Source organism: Papaver somniferum, chromosome 1 (genome assembly GCF_003573695.1).
Source record: "Papaver somniferum cultivar HN1 chromosome 1, ASM357369v1, whole genome shotgun sequence".
NCBI classification, from domain to species: Eukaryota; Viridiplantae; Streptophyta; class Magnoliopsida; order Ranunculales; family Papaveraceae; genus Papaver; species Papaver somniferum.
This window is the reverse complement of record NC_039358.1, coordinates 33,940,654-33,962,586: the sequence shown is the minus strand read 5'-3', so window position 1 is coordinate 33,962,586 and position 21,933 is coordinate 33,940,654. Positions and strand designations below refer to the sequence as shown.

General features: G+C 43.1%; 2 protein-coding genes and 1 pseudogene across 2 annotated transcripts; 1 reads left to right on the top strand and 2 right to left on the bottom strand.

Annotated features, from left to right (window-relative positions):
* Window positions 1–1,323: 1,323 nt before the first annotated feature.
* LOC113281844 (plant UBX domain-containing protein 7-like) lies at window positions 1,324–16,324 on the bottom strand. The gene is made up of 3 exons (XM_026530762.1): window positions 15,634–16,324; window positions 8,431–8,435; window positions 1,324–1,941 (listed from the first exon to the last, which is right to left on the bottom strand). The coding sequence occupies exons 1-3, from the start codon at window positions 16,322–16,324 to the stop codon at window positions 1,324–1,326; spliced, it is 1,314 nt and encodes a 437-aa protein (XP_026386547.1).
* Window positions 16,325–18,673: 2,349 nt separating this feature from the next.
* LOC113327497 lies at window positions 18,674–20,294 on the top strand (annotated as a pseudogene).
* A 405-nt stretch (window positions 20,295–20,699) lies between these two features.
* LOC113281771 (plant UBX domain-containing protein 7-like) lies at window positions 20,700–21,845 on the bottom strand. Its single transcript, XM_026530642.1, has one exon. The coding sequence runs from the start codon at window positions 21,843–21,845 to the stop codon at window positions 20,700–20,702; it is 1,146 nt and encodes a 381-aa protein (XP_026386427.1).
* Window positions 21,846–21,933: the final 88 nt, after the last annotated feature.

Here is a 21,933-nt window from a genome sequence, read left to right as displayed (position 1 = left end):
CACAAGAAGTTTCTTATTGTTTTCTCACATTCTTTAAGAACTCTCTTTGACCATCTGTAAACTGACATGTTGTACACTGGAATGCTGCACAAAAGATGCTTTACCAATACAAGTCTTTCTTGGAAAGATAATATTTTCCTTTCGATCCTGCTAGATTTTCCTACATCATCTCCTCACAATTCCATACATGATGAGTTTTAATAATACCAGGGATGGGTATCACACCCAGATATTTATCTGGGAAAGTTGATAGAGGCATATTACATTCTTCTGCTATTTATGTCTTCCTCACATCATTTGTACCTCCTATGAAGCATTTGCTCTTTTCCCAGCTAATGTTCTGGCCTGATGAATTATGGTTGTTTTTGAGCAGTTGCATTAACTTCCTCACATTTCTTTTATCACCATTGCAGAAAAATAAAATATCATCTGCAAAAAAAATATGTGAAGCAGTTCATAGTTCACTTTTGTCAGAACACAAGATCCAATATCAGTTTACTATGATGCATGATGCTATGGACTCGACCTTCCATCAGGTACATGCCATTTTAAGTCTCTTAATTTGAGAAAAATATCCCAGTATCCATTCCGTAAAATTATCCAATTCTCTGAACCTGAACGTTATTGCAGCATGCAGTTTCATTTTTAAGTTGTTTCAGGTTAGATCCAGGACCTCGTTTTTCTATTGATTGTCCCATTACTTTTTAAGACATTTTTTATTCGTATTTTTACTGCTGGAATGAAATTTCCCAGCCATGAATAATATACACCTCCCTGTGAGATGTTTGCCGGAACATGACTTAAAAAAGGGTGAAATTCTCGCATTTATTGTTCCTGATCAAAAATTCCAAAAGTAACATTTTGGACTTTTAGCAACTGTTTTATACCTTTTTTGTCCTTAAAAATAGACTTTTAGCAACTGTTTTTGTCAAATGCAGCCATTGGCTATTCTAGTTGACTGACCAAGCACGCGAGCACTCATATTGGACACCCGAAAAACGTACCATTGACCGTTGACTAAATAATATCGAGTGTTGTTGACCATAAGCATGAGTCCAGTTGACAGGTCAATATTTCGAACGTACTAGTAGTGCACTCCAAAAAATGTTCCCACTGCATTCATAGTGCAGTTGTGTACAGGGACATGGGCGTCCTTTCTTTTGGTCAAATTTTGCCCTTTTGGTCATGTGTGTGGTTTTTGGAATTCAGCCGTACGTTGATCATATACACCAAAATAATCCAACTTATAAATTATAGTTTTGCTGATTAAAAAAAAATAAAAAAAATGTAAAGCAATAACCCAAAATAGACTTCCTTGTATGCTCAATCCCAAGTCACATATATCATTGAGTCCAAAAGTCCAGACTCCTCGAACGTTTGCTTGCTTTCACAGTCAAGAGTCTTTGATGCTCCTGCAATGGCTTGAGTTAGCTCAAAAGGACGAGTCTCTGCTTCTTCAAGCTGGGAGCTACAAAAAGACCATAGACACTGGATTGGATCTGTTCGAAGGAAATTCCGCTGAAGCCTGCGCCCATTAAGAAAGTGAACCTCAATACGGCAGATGAGTGTTTCGGCTTCGTCCACTTTTGGCTCTTCAGGGAGATCAGGATATGTAAGCTTCTTGCTTGATGAGGAAGTTACTGATTCCTCAGTCACAAATTTAGCATGATGATGTTTAGGACTTGCATCCATGAAAGGGACTAAATCCTCCAACAAGCACTCGGGTTCAATCTTTCCGCTCCATGATCGCATCATATGCCTTGTGATTGGGTCCAAAACAAGGACTGCAGGAAAATATTTTAAATTATAATAGTCACATACCTTTTGTCCTTCAGGGGTATCAACATAAACTTTCCAAAAGATGAAATTGGCGCCGATAGTCTGCGAGACAGTTTCGTTGGCCCATGTATTTAAGTTCAGTGTTTGAGAACTGAATTCTTTCTTACTGTGTGTACATATTTCATCATCAAACACGTGTATACAGGAAGACACGTGTAGAGCATGCGGACAAAGTCATCAAAACATGATGACACACGCCCACAGCCAAGAAGCCCATCCCGTCGACGTCGGATCTTTGCCCGAACAAATCTAAGGGCAGAAGTTAAAAGATGTATCGAAAACATGATGTACTACGGAGCACCAAATAACTCCCGAAGAGTTAATTTATATCATCCCCAAAAGAATCTAAGATCAACGGTGAAGAGAATGTTAACTGACATGAATGTGACAGGGGCAAAAGACACTTGTCTGACACGAGCATGCGTCTCAACTACCCGCATTAAACACTCTGAGCAGTATATGTGTCGATCAACCCGTGGAACGAACGAGGATGAATCTGCGTGATCAAGTAATGAGCGAAGATCTCTGTGTGATGGACACAAAACACAAGAAGATAAGGTTCCAACGGCCCTCAGAAATGGGTCCCACACTCTAACCCTATAAATACCCCCTCTCCACCAAGAATGGGGGGATCGAAAAAACCAGTGAGAGAAGGAGAGAGAGAAGGATTGTGAGTGTAAGTTTGTCCTTTACAATACACAGACCTATTTAAACTCCAAAGTCACTCGACTATCTCTGTAATCATCAAGTACATAGTGAAACAACAACCCCGTGGATGTAGGCCTTACTGCTGAACCACGTAAATCCGAGTCTTATTTACATTTAAGCACTTTATATTCGTCTAACGCTCCATGAGTTTTACTTTTATACTTCGTTTTCTTTATCTTCCCCTGCGTAAACGCCTCTCGCGATATTATTAGATGAGGCTATGATAAACCCGAAGGTTTTGAGCCAAGGAATCAATGCAATTGTATCATCAGTGCGAGTATGTACCTAGAGTGCGAACATTTTTTGTGAACATATAGACGCCTTCGTGATTTACGTGTTCACAATTTGGCGCTAGAAACAGGGACTGCGTCCCAGTAAAAGATTTATCTTATACTGTGATTTCATCCTAAATTAGCATATGATTGCTCTGCTTCATTATCTCTAGCAGTATTTACCTCTTGTTAACTTTACCATATTCAAAAACGCACCCGTTATCTTCGATTGCCCTGGCAGTATCTGTCGAAGCAATTTAAACTGGTTAAAAGATTTATCGCTTAGGTCCATGGATTTGTATTTTTTTTAGATCTCGTACGGACCTTTCTTTCTGGTGGGTTTTCGAAAATTTTCAAAAGATCCACGTGCATTTTCAAAGGGATCTTTTCGCGTTTCCACGTACTTTCACTGGACCCGCACTTTTAATAAGACTTTAACCCATGTATTTTCACTCATACGTTTTAATCAAATGAGTTTTCCCTGCCTTGGAGTAAGGTATTTCGCAAAACTGACCCGATCCGCACGGACATTTCTGTTTCTCGCTGTTTGAAATTCCCTTGTGCAGAAAGAAAACGACAAAATGACCCACGATGGAAAAGATGCAAGAAGCAGGAAAATCCAAAGCCTCGTTGAAGGAAGCACCAAGGACAACCCCGGTCATCACCCGGAGCATGCAGAAAGGAGATAAACCAAAATGACTAGTCAGAGGCAGGATACTGCGGAAATCACTTTACCTATGAACGCTAACTCCGTTGCAGCCACGGCTCTCAGAGCAGCGGCGACAAAGTACAATACGGCAGCGGCATCCCCAAAGGCTGCGGAAGCCAGCAAAACTCTTGCTACGAATCGATTTCACCAACCAAAAGAAAGGGTGGATGAATCCAGAACACATCAACCCGCGCACACGCAAAACTTTGGAATGTCATCAACAAACGATCAGAATCAAACTGTGCCGGCGTCTCTAACACCGCAGATGGGCACTCCGCCCGATTTGGAAATTCCGACAATCGAAGCTGAACCTCCACCACCTTTAGTGCAAACCATAGAAGAAGGCGGCACCATGGCCGTAGTAGCACGATCTGGGACTCCCAATCAGGGGTCAAACCAATCACATCGATTGATGGCTGAGCTTGAAGAATTGAAGAAGAGCCAGCAGGTTTACGCAGATGTTGTAGCTCTGCTGGCCAGAGAAAACCAAGATTTAAAAGACCTGATTGGCCAGAGAAAACCAGCCAGCAACTTGATGAAGCAAATTCAAAGGCACCAGAACCAAATCGAGACCGAAGAGTCATCGTAGCAGCTAATGGAGACGCGACTAGGGGAAGTAGCGCATCCGACCCGGATTATAATGACGGAGAGTCAGACTATCACGAGCAGAAGAGCGTAGGGAACCACCGCGCGATGGAAGAGCTGCGTGATGAAATGATGGCCGAGATCAGGCAGTTAGAGAGTAGACAAGGCGGGGGAAGATTAGAAGAGGTCATGAGAGAGGCTAATTCCACGCCCCTAACTCATCGCCTGGCCAACACCCCTATTCTGCTGAAGTGCCCTGTCCCGACCTTCGAATGCTATGACGGATCAAGTGATCCCGCTGCACATATTCGGTATTATAACCGTGTTTTATCCAGATGGAGTCAGAACGACGCCGTACTCTGTAGATACTTCCCATCAAGCCTGAAGGGATCGACATTGTCTTGGTTTGATAATTTGCCGCCGGACTTCATCCACTCCTACGACCAACTAGCAGAAAAGTTTTTAAGAACTTACATGTACAACAAAGCCGTTAACACCGGAATGGATAAGATCTTTTCTCTAGCAATTGGCTACAAGGAAACCACGAGGGAATACACTAACAGATGGCACAAGATCTGCCAAGCCATAGGAAGTGTGGACCCAGTGGTAAGTATCAACTGCTACAAATGGGGATTAGACCGAATGAGTCCACTATTTGTTGAGATTCATGGAAGCGTGCCTAATACAGAGGGAGATCTTCGAATAATTATTGAAAAGCACGCTCGTATTGAAGAAATCCAGCGTGAAAACCCGAGGGCGTATCCGCAGAGGTCTCACCGTACCAATTCCGCAGAACAAACCAATGGGGCCAAAAGGAATAGCTCAGTGGAACGGCCTCACGAAGATATGAAGGAAAGAAGGGGTGAACGACGAAAAGACGATCGAAAATTTGAAGATCAAGTTTACACGAAACTCAATGCTAGCTATGCTCGGATCCTGCGAGAGATCAAAGGAAGGGAAAATTTGGAGTGGCCATGGTCTAAGGTAAAACATCCCCCAAGAACCGAGAAGTCTAAAGATTACTGTGAATATCACTGCTTCAACGGACACCAGACCGAGAAATGTAAAAACCTCAAAATAATGATCCAAAAACTGATTGATGCTGGCGAACTCCACCATTACATAGGAAAGGATGTAACGGAAGATAGATCCAAACGGACCAAGCCAGTCCAACTTCCATAGGGGAACCGCACAATCAACACCATCTCGTGTTCTGAAGCCGCATGACCCTCACTTACAGCGCAGATAGGAAAGAGGCTACGAAAGCAGTTCGAGGACCGCTGCGAATTGTATAAGATTGATGGTGTAGAGTTGGATGAGCACGAAGAGTGGATGGACTAGCCTATTATCTTCGATGCTGAAGATATCAAAGAAGATATGGAAGACTATAACGACCCCCTGGTCCTAACACTACCAGTGGCTGGATGTAACCTCAAAAAGATCCTCATAGACGAGGGAAGCTCGGTAAACGTTCTATTCTACGACGCATTCAAACGAATGAAGCTCCATGAAGAACAGATAATGACCTCTTATTACACCATCTACGGATTCAATGGAACACCCACGAAGCCATTGGGAGACATCGTGTTACAGGTTAACGCCGGACCCATGAAAGTAGAAACACGATTCAGCGTGGTTGACGCCCCATCCCCCTACAACGCCATTATTGGACGAAAGTGGTTACATAAACTCAAAGGAGTGGCGGCAACTTACTACCAATATCTCAGATTCCCTACACCTGAGGGAGTGATGGAAATCAAGGGAGACCGAGTCTCTGCAAGAGAGTTCCAAGCCACTCAGGATCGTATCAACAACGAACAAGAAGAGCAGCGAAAAACCCGAAGAAGTAAAAATAAAGAAGCCGCGAAAGAAAAGGCCATAGACCTGTTCCTCAAGGAAACTACAGGAAGGGGATTGACAAAGGGTGATAAAGTCCTAAACACAGAAACAGGTACTTCAGCAGACAACGAAGGACATAACCATACCAAATAGCAATCAAAGAACGTCTCAATCCTCGGGGATCCGAAGCCGCTGTTCACACCAGTAGAGCCCGTGAAAGAAATCAACATAGGAACGGAAGAAAACCCGAAGATGATCAAAGTAGGGACCGTAATGGACGAAAAAAGAGAGGATTCCTTAACCAAATTACTTAAAGAATACGCGGATGTATTCGCCTGGAAGCTAGGAGATATGCCGGGGATTGACCCGAAAATAATCCAACACGAGCTGCGCATCAAACCAGGCACGCCACCTTTCAGGCAGAAAATAAGAAAAGTTGCACCGGAATACCACAAGGCAGTGGAACAAGAAATTCGGAAACTACTAGAAGCGGGGTTCATCAAAGAAGTCAAGTACCCTACATGGATCTCCAACATGATCGTCGTTCCTAAGAAAAATGGAGGGGTCAGGATATGCATCGATTTTACTAACCTCAACAAGGCATGTCCAAAGGACAGCTATCCCCTACCAAGCATAGATCAGCTGGTTGAAGCAGTAGAAGGATACGAAGAGCTGTCTTTCATGGATGGATATTCTGGTTACAACCAAGTAGCCCTGGCAGAAGAAGATCAACTACACACAACATTCTACACCCCACATGGCCTTTATTGCTACACCAGAATGCCCTTTGGACTTCGAAACGCAGGGGAAACATACCAAAGAATGGTCGATGCTATTTTCAGGCCATGGATCAGTAGTACCTTAGAAGTCTACTTTGATGACATGCTCGTCAAAAGTAAGCTGCGCAAAGATCACCATCAGGATCTGAGAGATATCTTCGAAGCAATGAGGAAGTATCACATGAAAGTAAACCCAGAGAAATGCACCTTCGGTGTCACTTCAGGGAAATTCCTCGGATATATGGTAACAAAAAGGGGCATTGAGGTAGACCCAGCGAAGATCCAAGCCATAGTAGAAATGCCATCCCGGAAGAATTTAAAAGAGGTGCAGAAGCTCAATGGGTCCATAGAAGCCTTGGGCATATTTATTGCCCGATCCTCGGACAAATGCAAACATTTTTTCAATACTCTCAAAAAAGGGAGTAAGTTTGAATGGACCGCAGAATGCGAAGAAGCCTTCCAGAAAATCAAAGAACACCTGGCTTCAATTCCAATCCTGCAGAAGCCTGATCCTGCTGAGGTTTTGGCATTATACATAGCAGCGACGGAAGACGCAGTTAGCACAGTGTTGGTCAAAACCAATACGAAGGTAGAACAACCTATTTATTATGTCAGTAAGACCCTAAATTATGCGGAAAGGAACTACAAGAAGATCGAACAACTTATCCTAGCATTGGTATGGGCTACTCAAAAGCTGAGAACCTACTTCCTAACTCGCGTCATCCGGGTCCCATGCAAAGCACCACTGGAAGCAGTCCTTAAAAGCGCAGGAAAAGTGGGCAGAATAGCCAAGTGGAACACCCACCTGGACCAATTCAACATCATTCATGAAATTCAACATTCCCGAAAATCCCAAGTTTTGGCGGATTTCTTAGCAGACCTCCCCTGGACAACGACGAAGAGATTATGGGAATGCCAGAAGCCGAGGAAGAAAGTAAGGATCCAATGGATATCCTCGAACCCGCGAGTCAAAGACAATGGGAAGTCTTCGTCGATGGTTCCAAGAATAAGGAAGGAGCAGGAATAGGCATCGTCATCACCACCCCAACCGGAGAAAGGATCGTACAGGCACTCAGGTTAGAATTCAAAGAGCATACTAACAACATCGTCGAATACGAGGCAGTCGTACATGCCCTCTTTTTAATAATAGATATGGGGGTAACCGATGTAAGATTGACAAGTGATTCGCAGCTTGTCATACGGCAAATAGGGCTCGAGTACAATGTGTACGACGACACACTCTCAGCTTACATGGCCTTGGTCCAAACATTGGCATCACAAATTCCGAATATCAAGTTCCGGCACTTATGCAGAAGGGATCTTAGGCACACGGATGCCCTAGCATATATATCCTCCATGCTGAAGGACAAAAGCGTCGAAGATATTAAAATAACAAGGGTGTACGAGCCTTCGATTGCATCACAATTCTCCTTCGCTACCAATCAAGATATAGTGGAAGAAAATATCGAAGACCAGGTAGGAGAAGACATCCATAACGATTTTGACGAAGAAGATATCCTGTCGAGAGCAAATCAAGACGAAGATTTCAGCAACGAAGATGATTGGAGAATGGTGATCCATGCGTTTCTTAAAGAAAGAACCTTACCCGCGGACCATAAACAAGCCAGGAAAATACTCTCCAAAGTAGGAAGATATGACCTTCGGGATGGAATCCTGTACAAGAAATCCTTCCTCGGACCGTTGCTACGCTGCTTGTCCAGAAAAGAGGGGCATCAAATTATAAACGACATCCATTATGGTGACGCAGGGAATCATAGCGGCATGAGGTCACTAACCGACAAAGCAAAAATACAAGGATATTACTGGTCCACAATGATGCAGGATGCCGCAAGAATGTCCCGATGATGTGAAGAATGTCAGCGTTTCGCCAAAAAGATACACGCGCCAGCAACAATGTTAAATTCAGTAGATAGCCCGTGGCCATTTGCAAAATGGGGCATAAATATCGTCGGGCCCTTCATCGAAGGATCAGGGAAAAGACGATTTTTGATAGTAGCCACGGACTACTTCAGTAAATGGGTGGAAGCTAAAGCCTTAGCCAGGATCAGAGACGTGGATGTGTTTACCTTCATATTCCAAAACATCATTTGCAGATTTGGCATACCAGCAGAAATCGTGTCCGATAATGGTAAGCAGTTAGAGGGGAAAAATATAGACATGCTCTTTGATACTTTCAAAATAAGGAAGAACAAATCCACCCCCATATACCCTCAAAGCAATGGACAAGCGGAAGCAACTAACAAGACCCTCGCCCTTATCCTCAAAAAGCAATTAGACGAACATAAGGGGCGATGGTGTGAACAGTTGCACAATGTGCTATGGGCATACAGGACTACACGAAGATCTTCCACTGGGGAATCCCCGTTTCTCCTCACTTATGGAGCCGAAGCAGTCATCCCAACAGAGATCCTCATGCCAACCACAAAGACCGAAGCATGGGAGAAAAATCTCACAACAGACATGATGTTAGAGAGATTGGACGACCTGGAAGGAAGAAGGGAAGCAGCATTGCAGAAGATGGAAAATTATCAACGAAGGCTAGAAAGGGAGTACAACAAAAAGGTAAAACTTCGAAATTTTGTAGAGGGGCAGTATGTGCTAAGAACAACCCCCCGGAATCAACGAGAGAAGAAATGGGGAAAGCTAGCACCCACATGGGGAGGACCTTTTATAATACACGACATTGCGGGAAACGGTTCCTACTATCTTCGCAATCTGAAAGGAGAGGTTCTCCGGCATCCTTGGAATTCTAAGTGGCTCAAACCGTACTACCCATAGGAGCAACGCATCTTTGCATCTGCGTGAAGACTACTAGAAGAAGAAGGCAGCGTAACCGCTCTACATGTTTCTATCTCTGGACGAGGAGTAGCAGGCCTCAACCTATCAATCAAACAAGCTTTCTGAAATTCAAGTAAACAGAACTTATCAACAATATTGGGGAAAGTAGTTAATCTACAATCTCTCAGGGCTCCCCCATCAGTGTCCATAAGTGTAAGACCGGGGGGAGGGCACCCAGCAGAAAGAGATACCCAACCAATCTTAAGGCAACGGGTCGACGGAATGGGTGTATGTAAATATTTTAACCCCATATCCTAGAACGTTGCCTCGGCCCCAACCGTTTGGGAATCCTCTGGCCAAGGGTTCTCCAGCGGGGTGACAGGTCTCAAGACGATCACGAAGATACCTCCCTTCGGTATCGCACCCAAACACTTAAAACACTCTTCTTTTGTTTTTAATGTCTTTCCTCACAATGCTTAAAATAAACAAAAAACTGATATTGCAGGTATATCAAAAGAATGATCCATTTCGTAAAGGTTGGTTACAAAAAGCGGCAAGGCCAATTCAAGGAAAACACATCAAAAATATTCTTTTTACAAAATACTAGCAAAATATAACGGAAGGCTAATGCGGTGGTCTCTACTTCGATGATGCCGCCCTATCAGCAGGGTTGTTCCGAAGAGTTTAAGGGACGCTCCCACCAGATGAGGGTCCCGAGGATCCAGGCAATGAGGCAGGTACAGAACGACGCGGATAGCTCTTGACGAGGCCATGCTCGGTCTTGAGGCCAAGCTCAATCTTCTCCAGCATCTTGTTTGTCTCCTCAGCCAATTGACACCGAGCCTTATGCATAATAACTGTCGTCCGCTGGTGGGCTTGAGATAACAACGACGATAGAAGATTCACTTCTTTAGAAGCAGCACCAACAGCCTCCTCGCGGGAAGCCGCCAAACGCTTAAAATGATTAGTCTGTTCTTCCTGCTGCGCTAAGGAATATTGAGCCTTTTCAAAATTTTCATTTGCAGCGCGGAGTTGTCCCTCGAGCTCTGAAAAAGACAACACAAGGGAGTTAGCACAGAAAAGACACAATCACACTCGACGAAATAAGTTTATACCTTCGACACAAGCCGAAGCTTCTTCATACTAATTAACAACCGCATCTCGCGCTTCATCAAGATAGTCATATTCCTCGGATGGTTTCTTATAATCTAGTTGAAGGTTGGTGAGAGTAAATTGACTGACATCTAATTCTACCTGCTTCATCGAATCCATGTTACGAAGGTGGTTGACTTCGTTGTTTATCTCTGTTACCCCTTTGCTAAGTCTGTACATACATACTTCGAGATTCCTCTCAGACTCAGCCTGGCGGACTATTTCAGCGCGGGACGCAGCAAGGGCTTTGCTGAGAGCCCCAACTTCGGCTCTGGCATCGTCCCTTTCTCTAGTAAGACACAACATACTCTCCTTAATTCCCGGAAATGGAAGGGAGCGAGCCTTTTGTAATTCCTCTTCCAGAAAATATATTCTAGACTCCAACAACGAGGTACGCTCACGGGATTCCCGCAGATTCTCACGTGTCCACAACAGCGTACCATTAAACAAAGTACGGTCATGGTTATACAGATTCTGCATATCAACCATCTGAACATGCCTTGCGCGCCATCCCTCGGCTCGAGCGTCCCACTTTTTGGATTCGCTCTTAATTTTCTCGACCAACTCTTTGATACGAGATTTTTGCCGTGCCCTTTCGTTTCGAAGCCATATCAGCTCGGGGACGCCACCCACTGGAGATAGGGTGGGGAGACTCACACGGAACAACTAAGTAGTATAGAAGAATTACAAGGAATTACGAGGGTAGAAGATGAAAAAGAACCAAACCCGTGAAAGCTGAAACTTGGCCGCGAGTTTTCTCTAACTCAGCGCGAACGGCGGCAAGCTCTGAACGAAGACCAGCCTCCGCTTCACCCAGCCTTTCTTTCTCTTTAAGGCTTTTCTTCAGTTCTTCTATTTCCACCTCAGCCTCAGATAATGCCTTTTCTCTGTGACGGATCTTAGCCTCCAGCTTAAAAGATTTCTCCTTAAAGAATTGATACAGCACATGGTTACAATGCTCACTCCTCATGATCTACACATCAAAGCGGCAAACATTATTAAACCGAAGGATTCAATTGTCACGAAGAGATATGTACGAAGACTTACTTCCAAGAGACGCTGCTGGGGAAAACCATATTGGTACCCATCGGCTATGGCCATCATATCAGCAACACAAGTGGGAGGCTCCGATACGAGGGTAGCTTCGGGAACACTCAAGCTTTTCCCCCACATCTCAACAACACGCGCCTCAGAAGATAGTTCCATCATCCGACGGGTATAAGCATCAAAATCTTTCTCACCAGCAACCACCGGGGTAGGATGGGGGACAAACAACAGACTCTTTTTCTTGAACTAATCCATTATGGCATCCTCACCCTGAAACGTCAGCGAATGAGGGAAATCCTCGGAAGGCGAGTCAACCACAGACTTCCCCTTTGCTGATATTGCCCCATCGACACAATTTTCGGCATCAACATGCGCATTGTGATCATCCGCGCCCTCATTCTGAACAACAGCGTCTTCCTTACCAGAACCACCGAGCACATCCCAATCATCATTGGGAGAAAGCAAAGAAAAGTCTCCGGGAAAATCGAGGGCATCGTCAAAGAGTTCCCCTGCGGAATAAATCCTGTCAAAGGAGAACTCTTGAGAAATGGTGGGGAGAGTTTCCGCAGCCTCACCAGCAGGAGCGGACATGTCCGCGATAACACTGCCGTCAGCCACCGCGGTATTATTTATCCCTTCAACACCATCACAACCCACACCAATCTATTCCTCGACATTAGGAGGGGAAGTATCAGTGCGTTCTTCCCCATCAGACATTTCCTCACCCTCGGAAAACTCTTAGTTCACCGGACTGGTAACTTCTTCATGAACCTCAGCCTCACCCGTCACAATGGTAAAAGACTGCTTCGGCCCAATCTTTTTCTTCTTCGACACCTGCAAACCAACACACGTTCCACAAAAAGAGTTATTTCCTCATACACAAAGTTTGATTTTCAAAAAAGAAGGGGCGCGGCCAGAATCTGCAATAACCATACCTTGGTAGTAGCGGCACTCTTCGGTGGAAGTATAGCACCAGAACCCTCTTCCTCGTCTCCATCAACAACGTCGAGAGCATAAGGAAAGTTCATGCCTTCGAAATTTAAACGCCAAAGACAAAAATCTCCATAACAAGCAGGAGGAGATTCACGAGGCCTGCTGCTCTCAGAAGGACGCCAACCGCGCGGACCAGGAATCCAACCATACGCCCAAGGACCAACAATTTCAATAACAGTGGCGTGCCACTCATAATAATGGTCACGCTTTATTCTTTCGCGCGCGGGAAAAAGTTTCCGCTGACTCGGCCTCTCGGTGCCTGGAACATATTTCAGTTTGGCATCGCTCACCTCGCTTAACAGACGAATTTCGCCCCGAGGAGTAGCGAGGTTCCGAAGGCTAACACTCCACGGTTTACGGTTCCTACTATTGACATAATCCCAAAGGAGTTGTTGAAGTTTTCAGGAGTATACCATTCCCTTTCAGCGGGATTTGGAACGTAACATGTCATCGTCGTCTCCCCCTTACTCCGCAGATAACATTTCCTCAGTGCACAGAGATAATTCCCCGATAATTGCGACACGGAACGACTGTGAGTATTGGTGGAAGAGCCTTCACGACCAGCCAACACATCGTAATAAAAGGAATCACCAGACTTGTACAACGACAGCATAAGACCCGCCTCGAAGGCTCCAACCGTAGTCAACAGGTGAAACTCATCAAACTGATACTTCGAGATGAGCTCGTAAGTAATATCATCCTCAGGGGAATAGAAACGAACCTCGAAGGCTTGAAGCTCATTCTTTTCCTTGAAAACTTCAAGGTCAATGTGCTTGAACGTGACTTTCTTCTTGCTGACCGAAACACTGCGTATCACCGGGGCAGCATCATCCTCTTTCGCGGGATCAGACGAACCAACAAAAGCTTCGGAAGCTCTTCTTTTCAAAGGAGGATTCTTAGACGATTCAGTTCTCGGCACACCACCTTTGAAGTTCTTCCCTTTGAAAAAAAGTACTGGAGGCGGCAGAGGGTTCTGCACAGGCGCTACAGAACGAAGAGGAGGTGTCTGCGTACACCTAGAGTCATCACGAGGACGAGAAGCAACACGACCGGAAGCATATCGAGACCCGGAAGGACTCTTCGATGGATCCCCTTTCCTAGGAGGAGAGGCCTTCGTCCCAGAAGAAGACGAAACTTTACTACCGCGGGGATCCATTTGAGACAATCTAGAGAGATCTCCCCCAGGTGGATATGTATCAGACTCTCTACGAGGAGGGGATCTCGGTAGACTGGATGCCAGAGTTGGATAAGGAAGCCGCAGACGGTCAGACATGGCTGCGAAGACGTACAACATAAACAAGTTAGAACCAAACACGAGGACATCACCAAAGATCAAAAAACCACAAAATTAGCAGTTCATCTCAATATAGCCCATAAACCCTAAAACTAGAATACATGCTTGAATTCCCCAAAACCCTAAAACCCTAAACTTAAAAATCCAATCAAAACAAAACAATGGACTCCTCGACTTGAGAAGAAGAACAGGGGCAAACTAGCATACATGTATCAAAATATGTTCTTCATCACAAACAAGGGACGACAGCAGCAGAAAATTTATAATCAACACAAAACTTAAAACAACAGAAACGAAGAAAAGAAACCTTACCACCACAAAAAAAATCCCGAAAGAAGACAACAAAGAAGAAACGAGCGTGATTAATGCTAGGGCAGAGAGAATTTAATGGTTGAAGAACAAAGAATGAAGACTGACAGGGAGAATGAAATTAATTTTGTGGAACGTTGAATGAAATTAATTTTTCTCCTCTCCTTAATATACTCGAAAGAAAGAGAAGGAAGTTAAAGGAGGAATGAGAAACGTGCCCATTAAATGAGCAGCTAATGCACAAGTAAGAAACATGCCCAAGTATATAGGAGAAGTTATTAGGAGAAAGGAAGAATATGTAACGTCTGTTTTCTTCAATGCTCCCACTAAACACTCAAGCCCGAAGAAAAGGGGCAAATTGGGTGTACATATTTCATCATCAAACACGTGTATACAGGAAGACACGTGGAGAGCATGCGGACAAAGTCATCAAAACATGATGACACACGCCCACAGCCAAGAAGCCCATCCCGTCGACGTCGGATCTTTGCCCGAACAAATCTAAGGGCAGAATTTAAAAGATGTATCGAAAACACGATGTACTGCGGAGCACCAAATAACTCCCGAAGAGTTACTTTATCTCATCCCCAAAAGAAGCTAAGATCAACGGTGAAGAGAAGGTTAACTGACATGGATGTGACAGGGGCAGAAGACATTTGTCTGACACGAGCATGCGTCTCAACTACCCGCATTAAACACTCTGAGCAGTATACGTGTCGATCAACCCGTGGAACGAACGAGGATGACTCTGCGTGATCAAGTAATGGGCGAAGATCTCCGCGTGATGGACACAAAACACAAGAAGATAAGGTTCCAACGACCCTCAGAAATGGGTCCCACACTCTAACCCTATAAATACCCCCTCTCCACCAAGAGTGGGGGGATCGAAAAAACCAGTGAGAGAAGGAGAGAGAGAAGGATTGTGAGTGTAAGTTTTTCCTTTACAATACACAGACCTTTGTAAACTCCAAAGTCACTCGACTATCTCTGTAATCATCAAGTACATAGTGAAACAACAACCCCGTGGATGTAGGCCTTAGTGCTGAACCACGTAAATCCGAGTCTTATTTACATTTCAACACTTTATATTCGTCTAACGCTCCATGAGTTTTACTTTTATACTTTGTTTTCTTTATCTTCCCCTGCGTAAACGCCTCTCGCGATATTATTAGATGAGGCTATGATAAACCCGAAGGTTTTGAGCCAAGGAATCAATGCAATTGTATCATCAGTGCGAGTATGTACCTAGAGTGCGAACATTGTTTGTGAACATATAGACGCCTTCGTGATTTACGTGTTCACACTTACATTGCACATTTACTATCAAGCACTTGTCTTCATCTTCAGCGGCTTGTTTTGCGTCATGCAAAGGTCCCTTGTACATCAATTTCAGAGGTGGGCGATACATCTGTTCCAGAAGGGGGCCCTGATCATGCATCATCGAAGCAGAATTATTTTCAGAGTTATCTACCTTGACGGCCGGCCTTCGCTCAGACTCCATGTGTTTTAGGAAAGCCCTTGGATCAGAACACCGAAGGCGATTTAGGTTACCCTCGAAATCGTTAAAGCGGTTTAGGTAAGACCTTTGCTGGAAATCGTTAACGCGGTTTACGTAAGCCCTTTGCTTGAAATCGTTAAAGCCTACACGCATTTGCTCGAAATCGTTAAAGCAGTTTTGGTAAGCCCATTGCTTAAGATCATCAAACCGGTTTAGGGAATTCCTTAGCTCGCTTGGGGAATCAAGATATTCCTCTTTTTCTGTTTCCATCCTTTGGTTTCTTGATACCGCGGCCGTAGTGTTTGTAGTTCCATCGGACAAAGTAACTTTCTTGAATGGATCAGACACTTCTTCGTCACCGTAAAACAACCAAATTGCTTGTTCAAGATTCCAGTCCGTTGCTTGTAAATATTTTCTAGCAGTCTCGACGGACTGCCCAGCAGCAATATCGAGAAACGAAGAAATCAATGACTGTTGCTCACCAGCATTACTACTCTCCATCGCACAAAGATATTCTTTTTTTTTTTTTTTTTTTTTTTTTTAATTTCTCAAAGAAAAAGATTCTGTACTGATTGAACGTCTAGAACTTTTGGTCTGTCTACTTATTTATAGATTTTTGTTTATGACTTGAATTGTAAATATAACTTGCATAGAATTTAGGAAAGTGGAACCGGATTCGGAAGGCAACTGGCGATAGGTCAGATGTATTTGCGCTTCTAGATGTATTCGGTGCTCTGAGAGCACCAGATATGCTTCTACCACGGATTAGATGCCTTTTTTGTGTTATAAACAAACGCTTAAAAGTTGCTGGTGGTGCACTGGTTAAGGGAGCTATATGCGAGTTCCTTCCCATTAACTCAGCAGAAGTTTATGACCTATCAAGAACACGTAACTTAGCTGTTACATTGGCACCTTGAATTATATAATTGGAAGAATCGCTATATATCCTCATACAGCATTTAACTTTACACTACTTATGTGCATACAGGTGGTTCTTTGTTGCAAATTTAACTTTATACCTGATGGCAATGTATACAATGGAATGTGGTTTGTTAAAGGAATTATTGCGCCAGAACTTGATTAACGTAGGTTGCTTCAAGTTTTCAACCCTGAAAAGGCAAGGTTTGATATGGCAACACCGAGGAGGGCACAAAGCCCAACCATAACAATCAACGGGAAGCTCTTCACAAGAGAGGATGCAAGGATGGGAGGAAGTTGGACATCTATAATGCAGGCACTAATTCTTGGGTACCTAATGTCATCGATTGCAGCAGAGAATTGCGTTTGGGCCCCAACTTCTTTGGATGGTTCCAAGTGAGAAACTATTCCCCTCTAAACAAGGTACTGCTCCTGTGTATAATTCGTGACAATATGTGTGTGTGTCTTGTGGTGGATCTTTCGAAATTCGCATATTATGATGAATTTGGAAGATGGCCTTTTAAAGCATATCATCTTTGGGAAGAGGGGCTCCCTTTAGAGATTTTACCAGAGAGTTTTTCGTCAGAGACCATAAATTGTTTTCATTCTCGGCTTCTACGAGCATAATTGAGAAAGTAGGAGAGATTGGAAATAAGTAACCATGAACACGTATATCGAAGAAGTAATTAAATCAATATATTTTATTAATTTGGTTTGGACCACAAATTTGTTGAAGAAGGAATGCAACTAAATTGTTCAGGTTGGATTAGAAAAAAAAAAGAAGAAGAAATGGCCGATGCCGCCACTGTAGTATGGTGACAAAGTCATTGGATGGTGATACCAATATTGGGCTTACACTCCAGCTGCACTTCTCTGTTTTCGAGAGGCTAATTTTATTACAGACACCTTAGCTACATTAGATTGCTGCGCCTAACAAGAGTTTAGATCAGGGTGTGTGGTTTTGTAATCCACTTCAAGACATTTTATTGGATCTTCAAGCTGACAATCAGAGGCGTTCTTACCCTCGTCTCACCAGAGTTATTTATTATGTTTGCATCTCAGACGGGTTTTCTCTTTTTTGATCGATAATTTTTTTTTTCGATGCACTCAAAATTGTCCCGCCGGCCTAAGTACAGCATAAGGTTGGGTTCGTCAAACCTTAATTAGTGGGTCCCGTAGATATTAAAGGGGCAATAACGAATCACAATTTTCATTGACTCCCACCGTCCGACCAACACATACCAACCTTCTCCGAATAGAATTCTGTGTTATAATTCTGATATCATCTGTTCAGATTTAATCATATAGTTCTATATTCAAGTCGGTGCAACAGATTCCACTTGTTTTTCTATTTCAATACGAAAAGATTTCTGTTCTGTGGTGGCACAACAAAAGTAGAGAAGTAAATTTTTAATAAAAAAAATTGGTTTGACCCTACCCCATTAAAGAGAGGCCCTCTGGCTCATAGGACTGTGTTTTATATTAAAGAACACATTTGCATAAGCGCAACAGTTTAAGACGTGATTAGCATAAACTACTAAATCTTCGATGTAATCGAAAAACTAAGAATTAATTATAATTATCTCTATTGCATCTGAAGTGATAATTACGCGCATAATCTCAATTTTATACTATATATTAATCAAAATGTCTGTCAACTTGATTCATTTTCTACTTACTATTGGATAAGCGCAGCTAGCTGACAACTTCTGCGAGGTGGAATTGTTCTCTAATTCACCAGCAAATTCAGTACATCCACCCATTGACATTACATAATCTCCGAGGTACATATAATTGGCCGCATAAAAGAGAATATGAGCATATTCTTTCTATATCATTGCAATGGAAAGACTCGCTGCATTCTGGAAATACAAATCTTATCAGCAACAACAAGCATCTCGATTGCTCTCCCTCTCTTGAACCTGAAAAGTCATGGTAATGGAGCAACTGGAAGTGCTTAAAGCACTTGATATAGCCAAGACACAATTGTACCATTTCACGGCCATTGTGATTGCTGGTATGGGTTTCTTCACAGATGCTTATGATCTCTTTTGCATCTCCCTCGTCACCAAATTGCTCGGCAGAATTTACTACACCGTGGAAGGAGCAGCAAAACCCGGGAATTTGCCGCCAAATGTTGCTGCGGCTGTTAATGGCGTCGCTCTGGTCGGCACACTTGTTGGTCAGCTCTTCTTTGGATGGTTAGGTGATCGAATTGGTAGAAAGCGTGTCTACGGACTTACTTTAATTATCATGATCACTTGTTCAGTAGCGTCTGGTCTTTCCTTGGGGAGCCAACCAAAAACAGTCATGGCTACACTTTGTTTCTTCCGATTCTGGCTTGGATTTGGAATCGGTGGTGACTACCCACTTTCTGCAACTATCATGTGTGAGTACGCCAACAAGAAAACTGCGTGGTGCTTTTATCGCTGCTGTCTTTGCGATGCAAGGAACGGGAATTCTGGCGGGAGGAATAGTTGCCATTATAGTTTCTGCAATATTTGATAAATATTTCCCTGCTCCAGCTTATGCAGTTGATGCCAAGGCATCCCTTCCACCTGAGGCTGACTACATCTGGCGTGTAATTGTGATTTTCGGCGCAATTCCAGCCGCTTTGACCTACTACTGGCGTATGAAAATGCCTGAAACTGCTCGTTACACTGCTCTAGTAGAAAAGAACGCGGCAAGGGCAGCTGCAGATATGTCTAAGATCTTAAAAACAGATATTAAGGCTGAAACAGAAATGGTAGAGAGATTAACGACAAAGCCTAGTAATTCATTCGGATTATTTTCAAAGCAATTTCTGAAACGACATGGACTTCACTTACTTGGAACCACAAGTACTTGGTTCTTGCTAGACATAGCTTTTTACAGTCAAAACTTGTTCCAGAAGGATATTTTTACTGCAATTGGGTGGATTCCGCCATCACAAACGATGAGTGCTAGTGGAGAAGTTTACAAGATCGCGAGGGCACAAACATTAATTGCTTTGTGCAGTACTGTTCCTGGGTACTGGTTTACAGTGGCTTTCATCGATGTTATCGGGAGATGGACAATTCAAATGATGGGTTTCTTCTTCATGACTATATTCATGTTTGCTATTGCATTTCCTTACAAATACTGGAGTCAAAAGGAGAACAGAATCGGTTTTGTTATTTTGTATGCATTGACTTTCTTTTTTGCAAACTTCGGACCCAACAGTACAACCTTCATTGTGCCTGCTGAGATATTCCCAGCTAGGTTGCGTTCGACATGTCATGGTATTTCAGCAGCTGCGGGGAAAGCTGGAGCAATTGTCGGTGCATTTGGGTTCTTATATGCTGCACAGGATCAAGATAGAACCAAGACTGCTCATGGGTATACTTCTGGTATTGGCGTTAAGAATTCCTTGATCATGCTTGGAGTTATCAACTTCATAGGCATGATGTTTACATTCCTGATACCAGAACCAAAAGGAAGATCTTTGGAGGAAATATCAGGTGAGAACGACGCGCACGTGGATGAAGTGATTCATAAGCCCCGGCAAGGAAATAACAGGTCAATGCCTGTTTGATTTTCTTTTGTTTATATTTTTGGTTTCTAACATGAGAATTTTAATGGTGATATGAGTTTGCGATCTGATGTACTTATTCCCAAACTCCCTTTCCATGTGCGGAAAAAAAAAATGGGCGCACCCGGCGCTGGGGATAGGAGTTAAATTGAAGTATGATGATATTGTTAAATTACTTGTACAATTTGTTTGCTTTTTAAAGGATTGATTTGTGTTTGGTTTGCATAATTCTCTTTGTTGGTGTAATTATGAATTAGCCTAGACTGCATTCAAGTTTCAAGGTTTCATTCCTAATCAATTTTTACAGTGCATTTAGAGGAATGAAAAAGTCTATACATTTAGCAAAGCAGATTAACAACACATCAATTGCAACCTGCTATTATATTTCACTAACAAAACAATTTATGTTCAATCCCAAGTAACTGAGATCATTGAGTTTGCTAATCCAGACTCCTCGAATTTTTGCTTGCTTTCGTAGTCAAGAGTCTTTGATGCACCTGGAATGGCTCGAGTCAAATGAAAAGGCCGCGACTCTGCTTCATCAAGCTGGGAGTTACAGAGTGACCATAACAACTGGACTGGATCTGTCAGAAGGAAATTCCACTGAAGTCTACGCCCATCAGGTAGACGAACTCCAATTCTGCAGAGAAGTGTTTTGTCCACCTTTGGCTCTTCAGGGAGATCAGGATATGTAAGCTTGTTGCTTGAGGAAGTTACTTGTTCGTCAGTGTCACTACAAGCTGGAGCAATGGTAGCCGTCATGTTCTCCATTGAAGCTAGAATTGCTTGGAATAGCTCCTCATTTTCTTCTTCGGTAGTCTGAGGAACAATAGTTCGCTGAGAAGTTTTGGTTTGACGCTTACGACAAAATTGAACGTGTTGATGTTTAGGACCGGCATCCATGTAAGGTGCTAAATCCTCCAACAACTGCACAGCTTTAATCATTCCGCTCCATGATTTCACTTTTTGACCTATGATTGGGTCCAAAACAAGAACTGCCGGAAAAGATGTCAACTTATAATAGTTACACACCTTTTGACCTTCAATGGTATTATCATAAACTTGCCAAAAGATGAAATTGGCGCTAATAGTCTCAAAGACAGCTTTATGTGCCCATGTATACATCTTTAGCGCATAAGAGTTGTATACGTCTTTTGACTGCACATTTACAATCAACCACCTGTCTTGTTTTGCCTCATGGAAAGGCCCATGATACATCAATTCAAGAGAAAGACCATTACCATCATCTTCAAAGTTATCTACTGCAAGGACATCAGGGTGTTCCATCTCGGCACTAATGTTCGCTTCTCCATTGTTATCATTCTCATACAAAACTTCTGGATAACTCCCTTCTTGATGACTAAAAAACAGCCTAATTGCGTCTTCACGATCCCAGTGTGCTGCTTGTAAATATTGTCTAGCGGTATGGACCGATTGCCCAACAACAATTTCAAGAAAAGAAGAAATCATAGGGTCTTCATGCTCATCAACAGTACTGTTCATCTCATCAGCATCACTTTCCATCTCTTGCTCATCAACATTGTTATTCTCCATCTCAAAAAGAAAACTTAAATTCTCAATCTTCAAAAAACAAACAAACTAAGCACAACAACAAAAACCCTCAAACAAAGAAACTAATAAG

Excerpts from the sequence above, each read along its gene's own strand:
- LOC113281844 (XM_026530762.1), bottom strand. The coding sequence starts at position 16,324 with ATGGAGAGTAGTAATGCTGGTGAGCAACAGTCATTGATTTCTTCGTTT.
- LOC113281771 (XM_026530642.1), bottom strand. The coding sequence starts at position 21,845 with ATGGAGAATAACAATGTTGATGAGCAAGAGATGGAAAGTGATGCTGAT.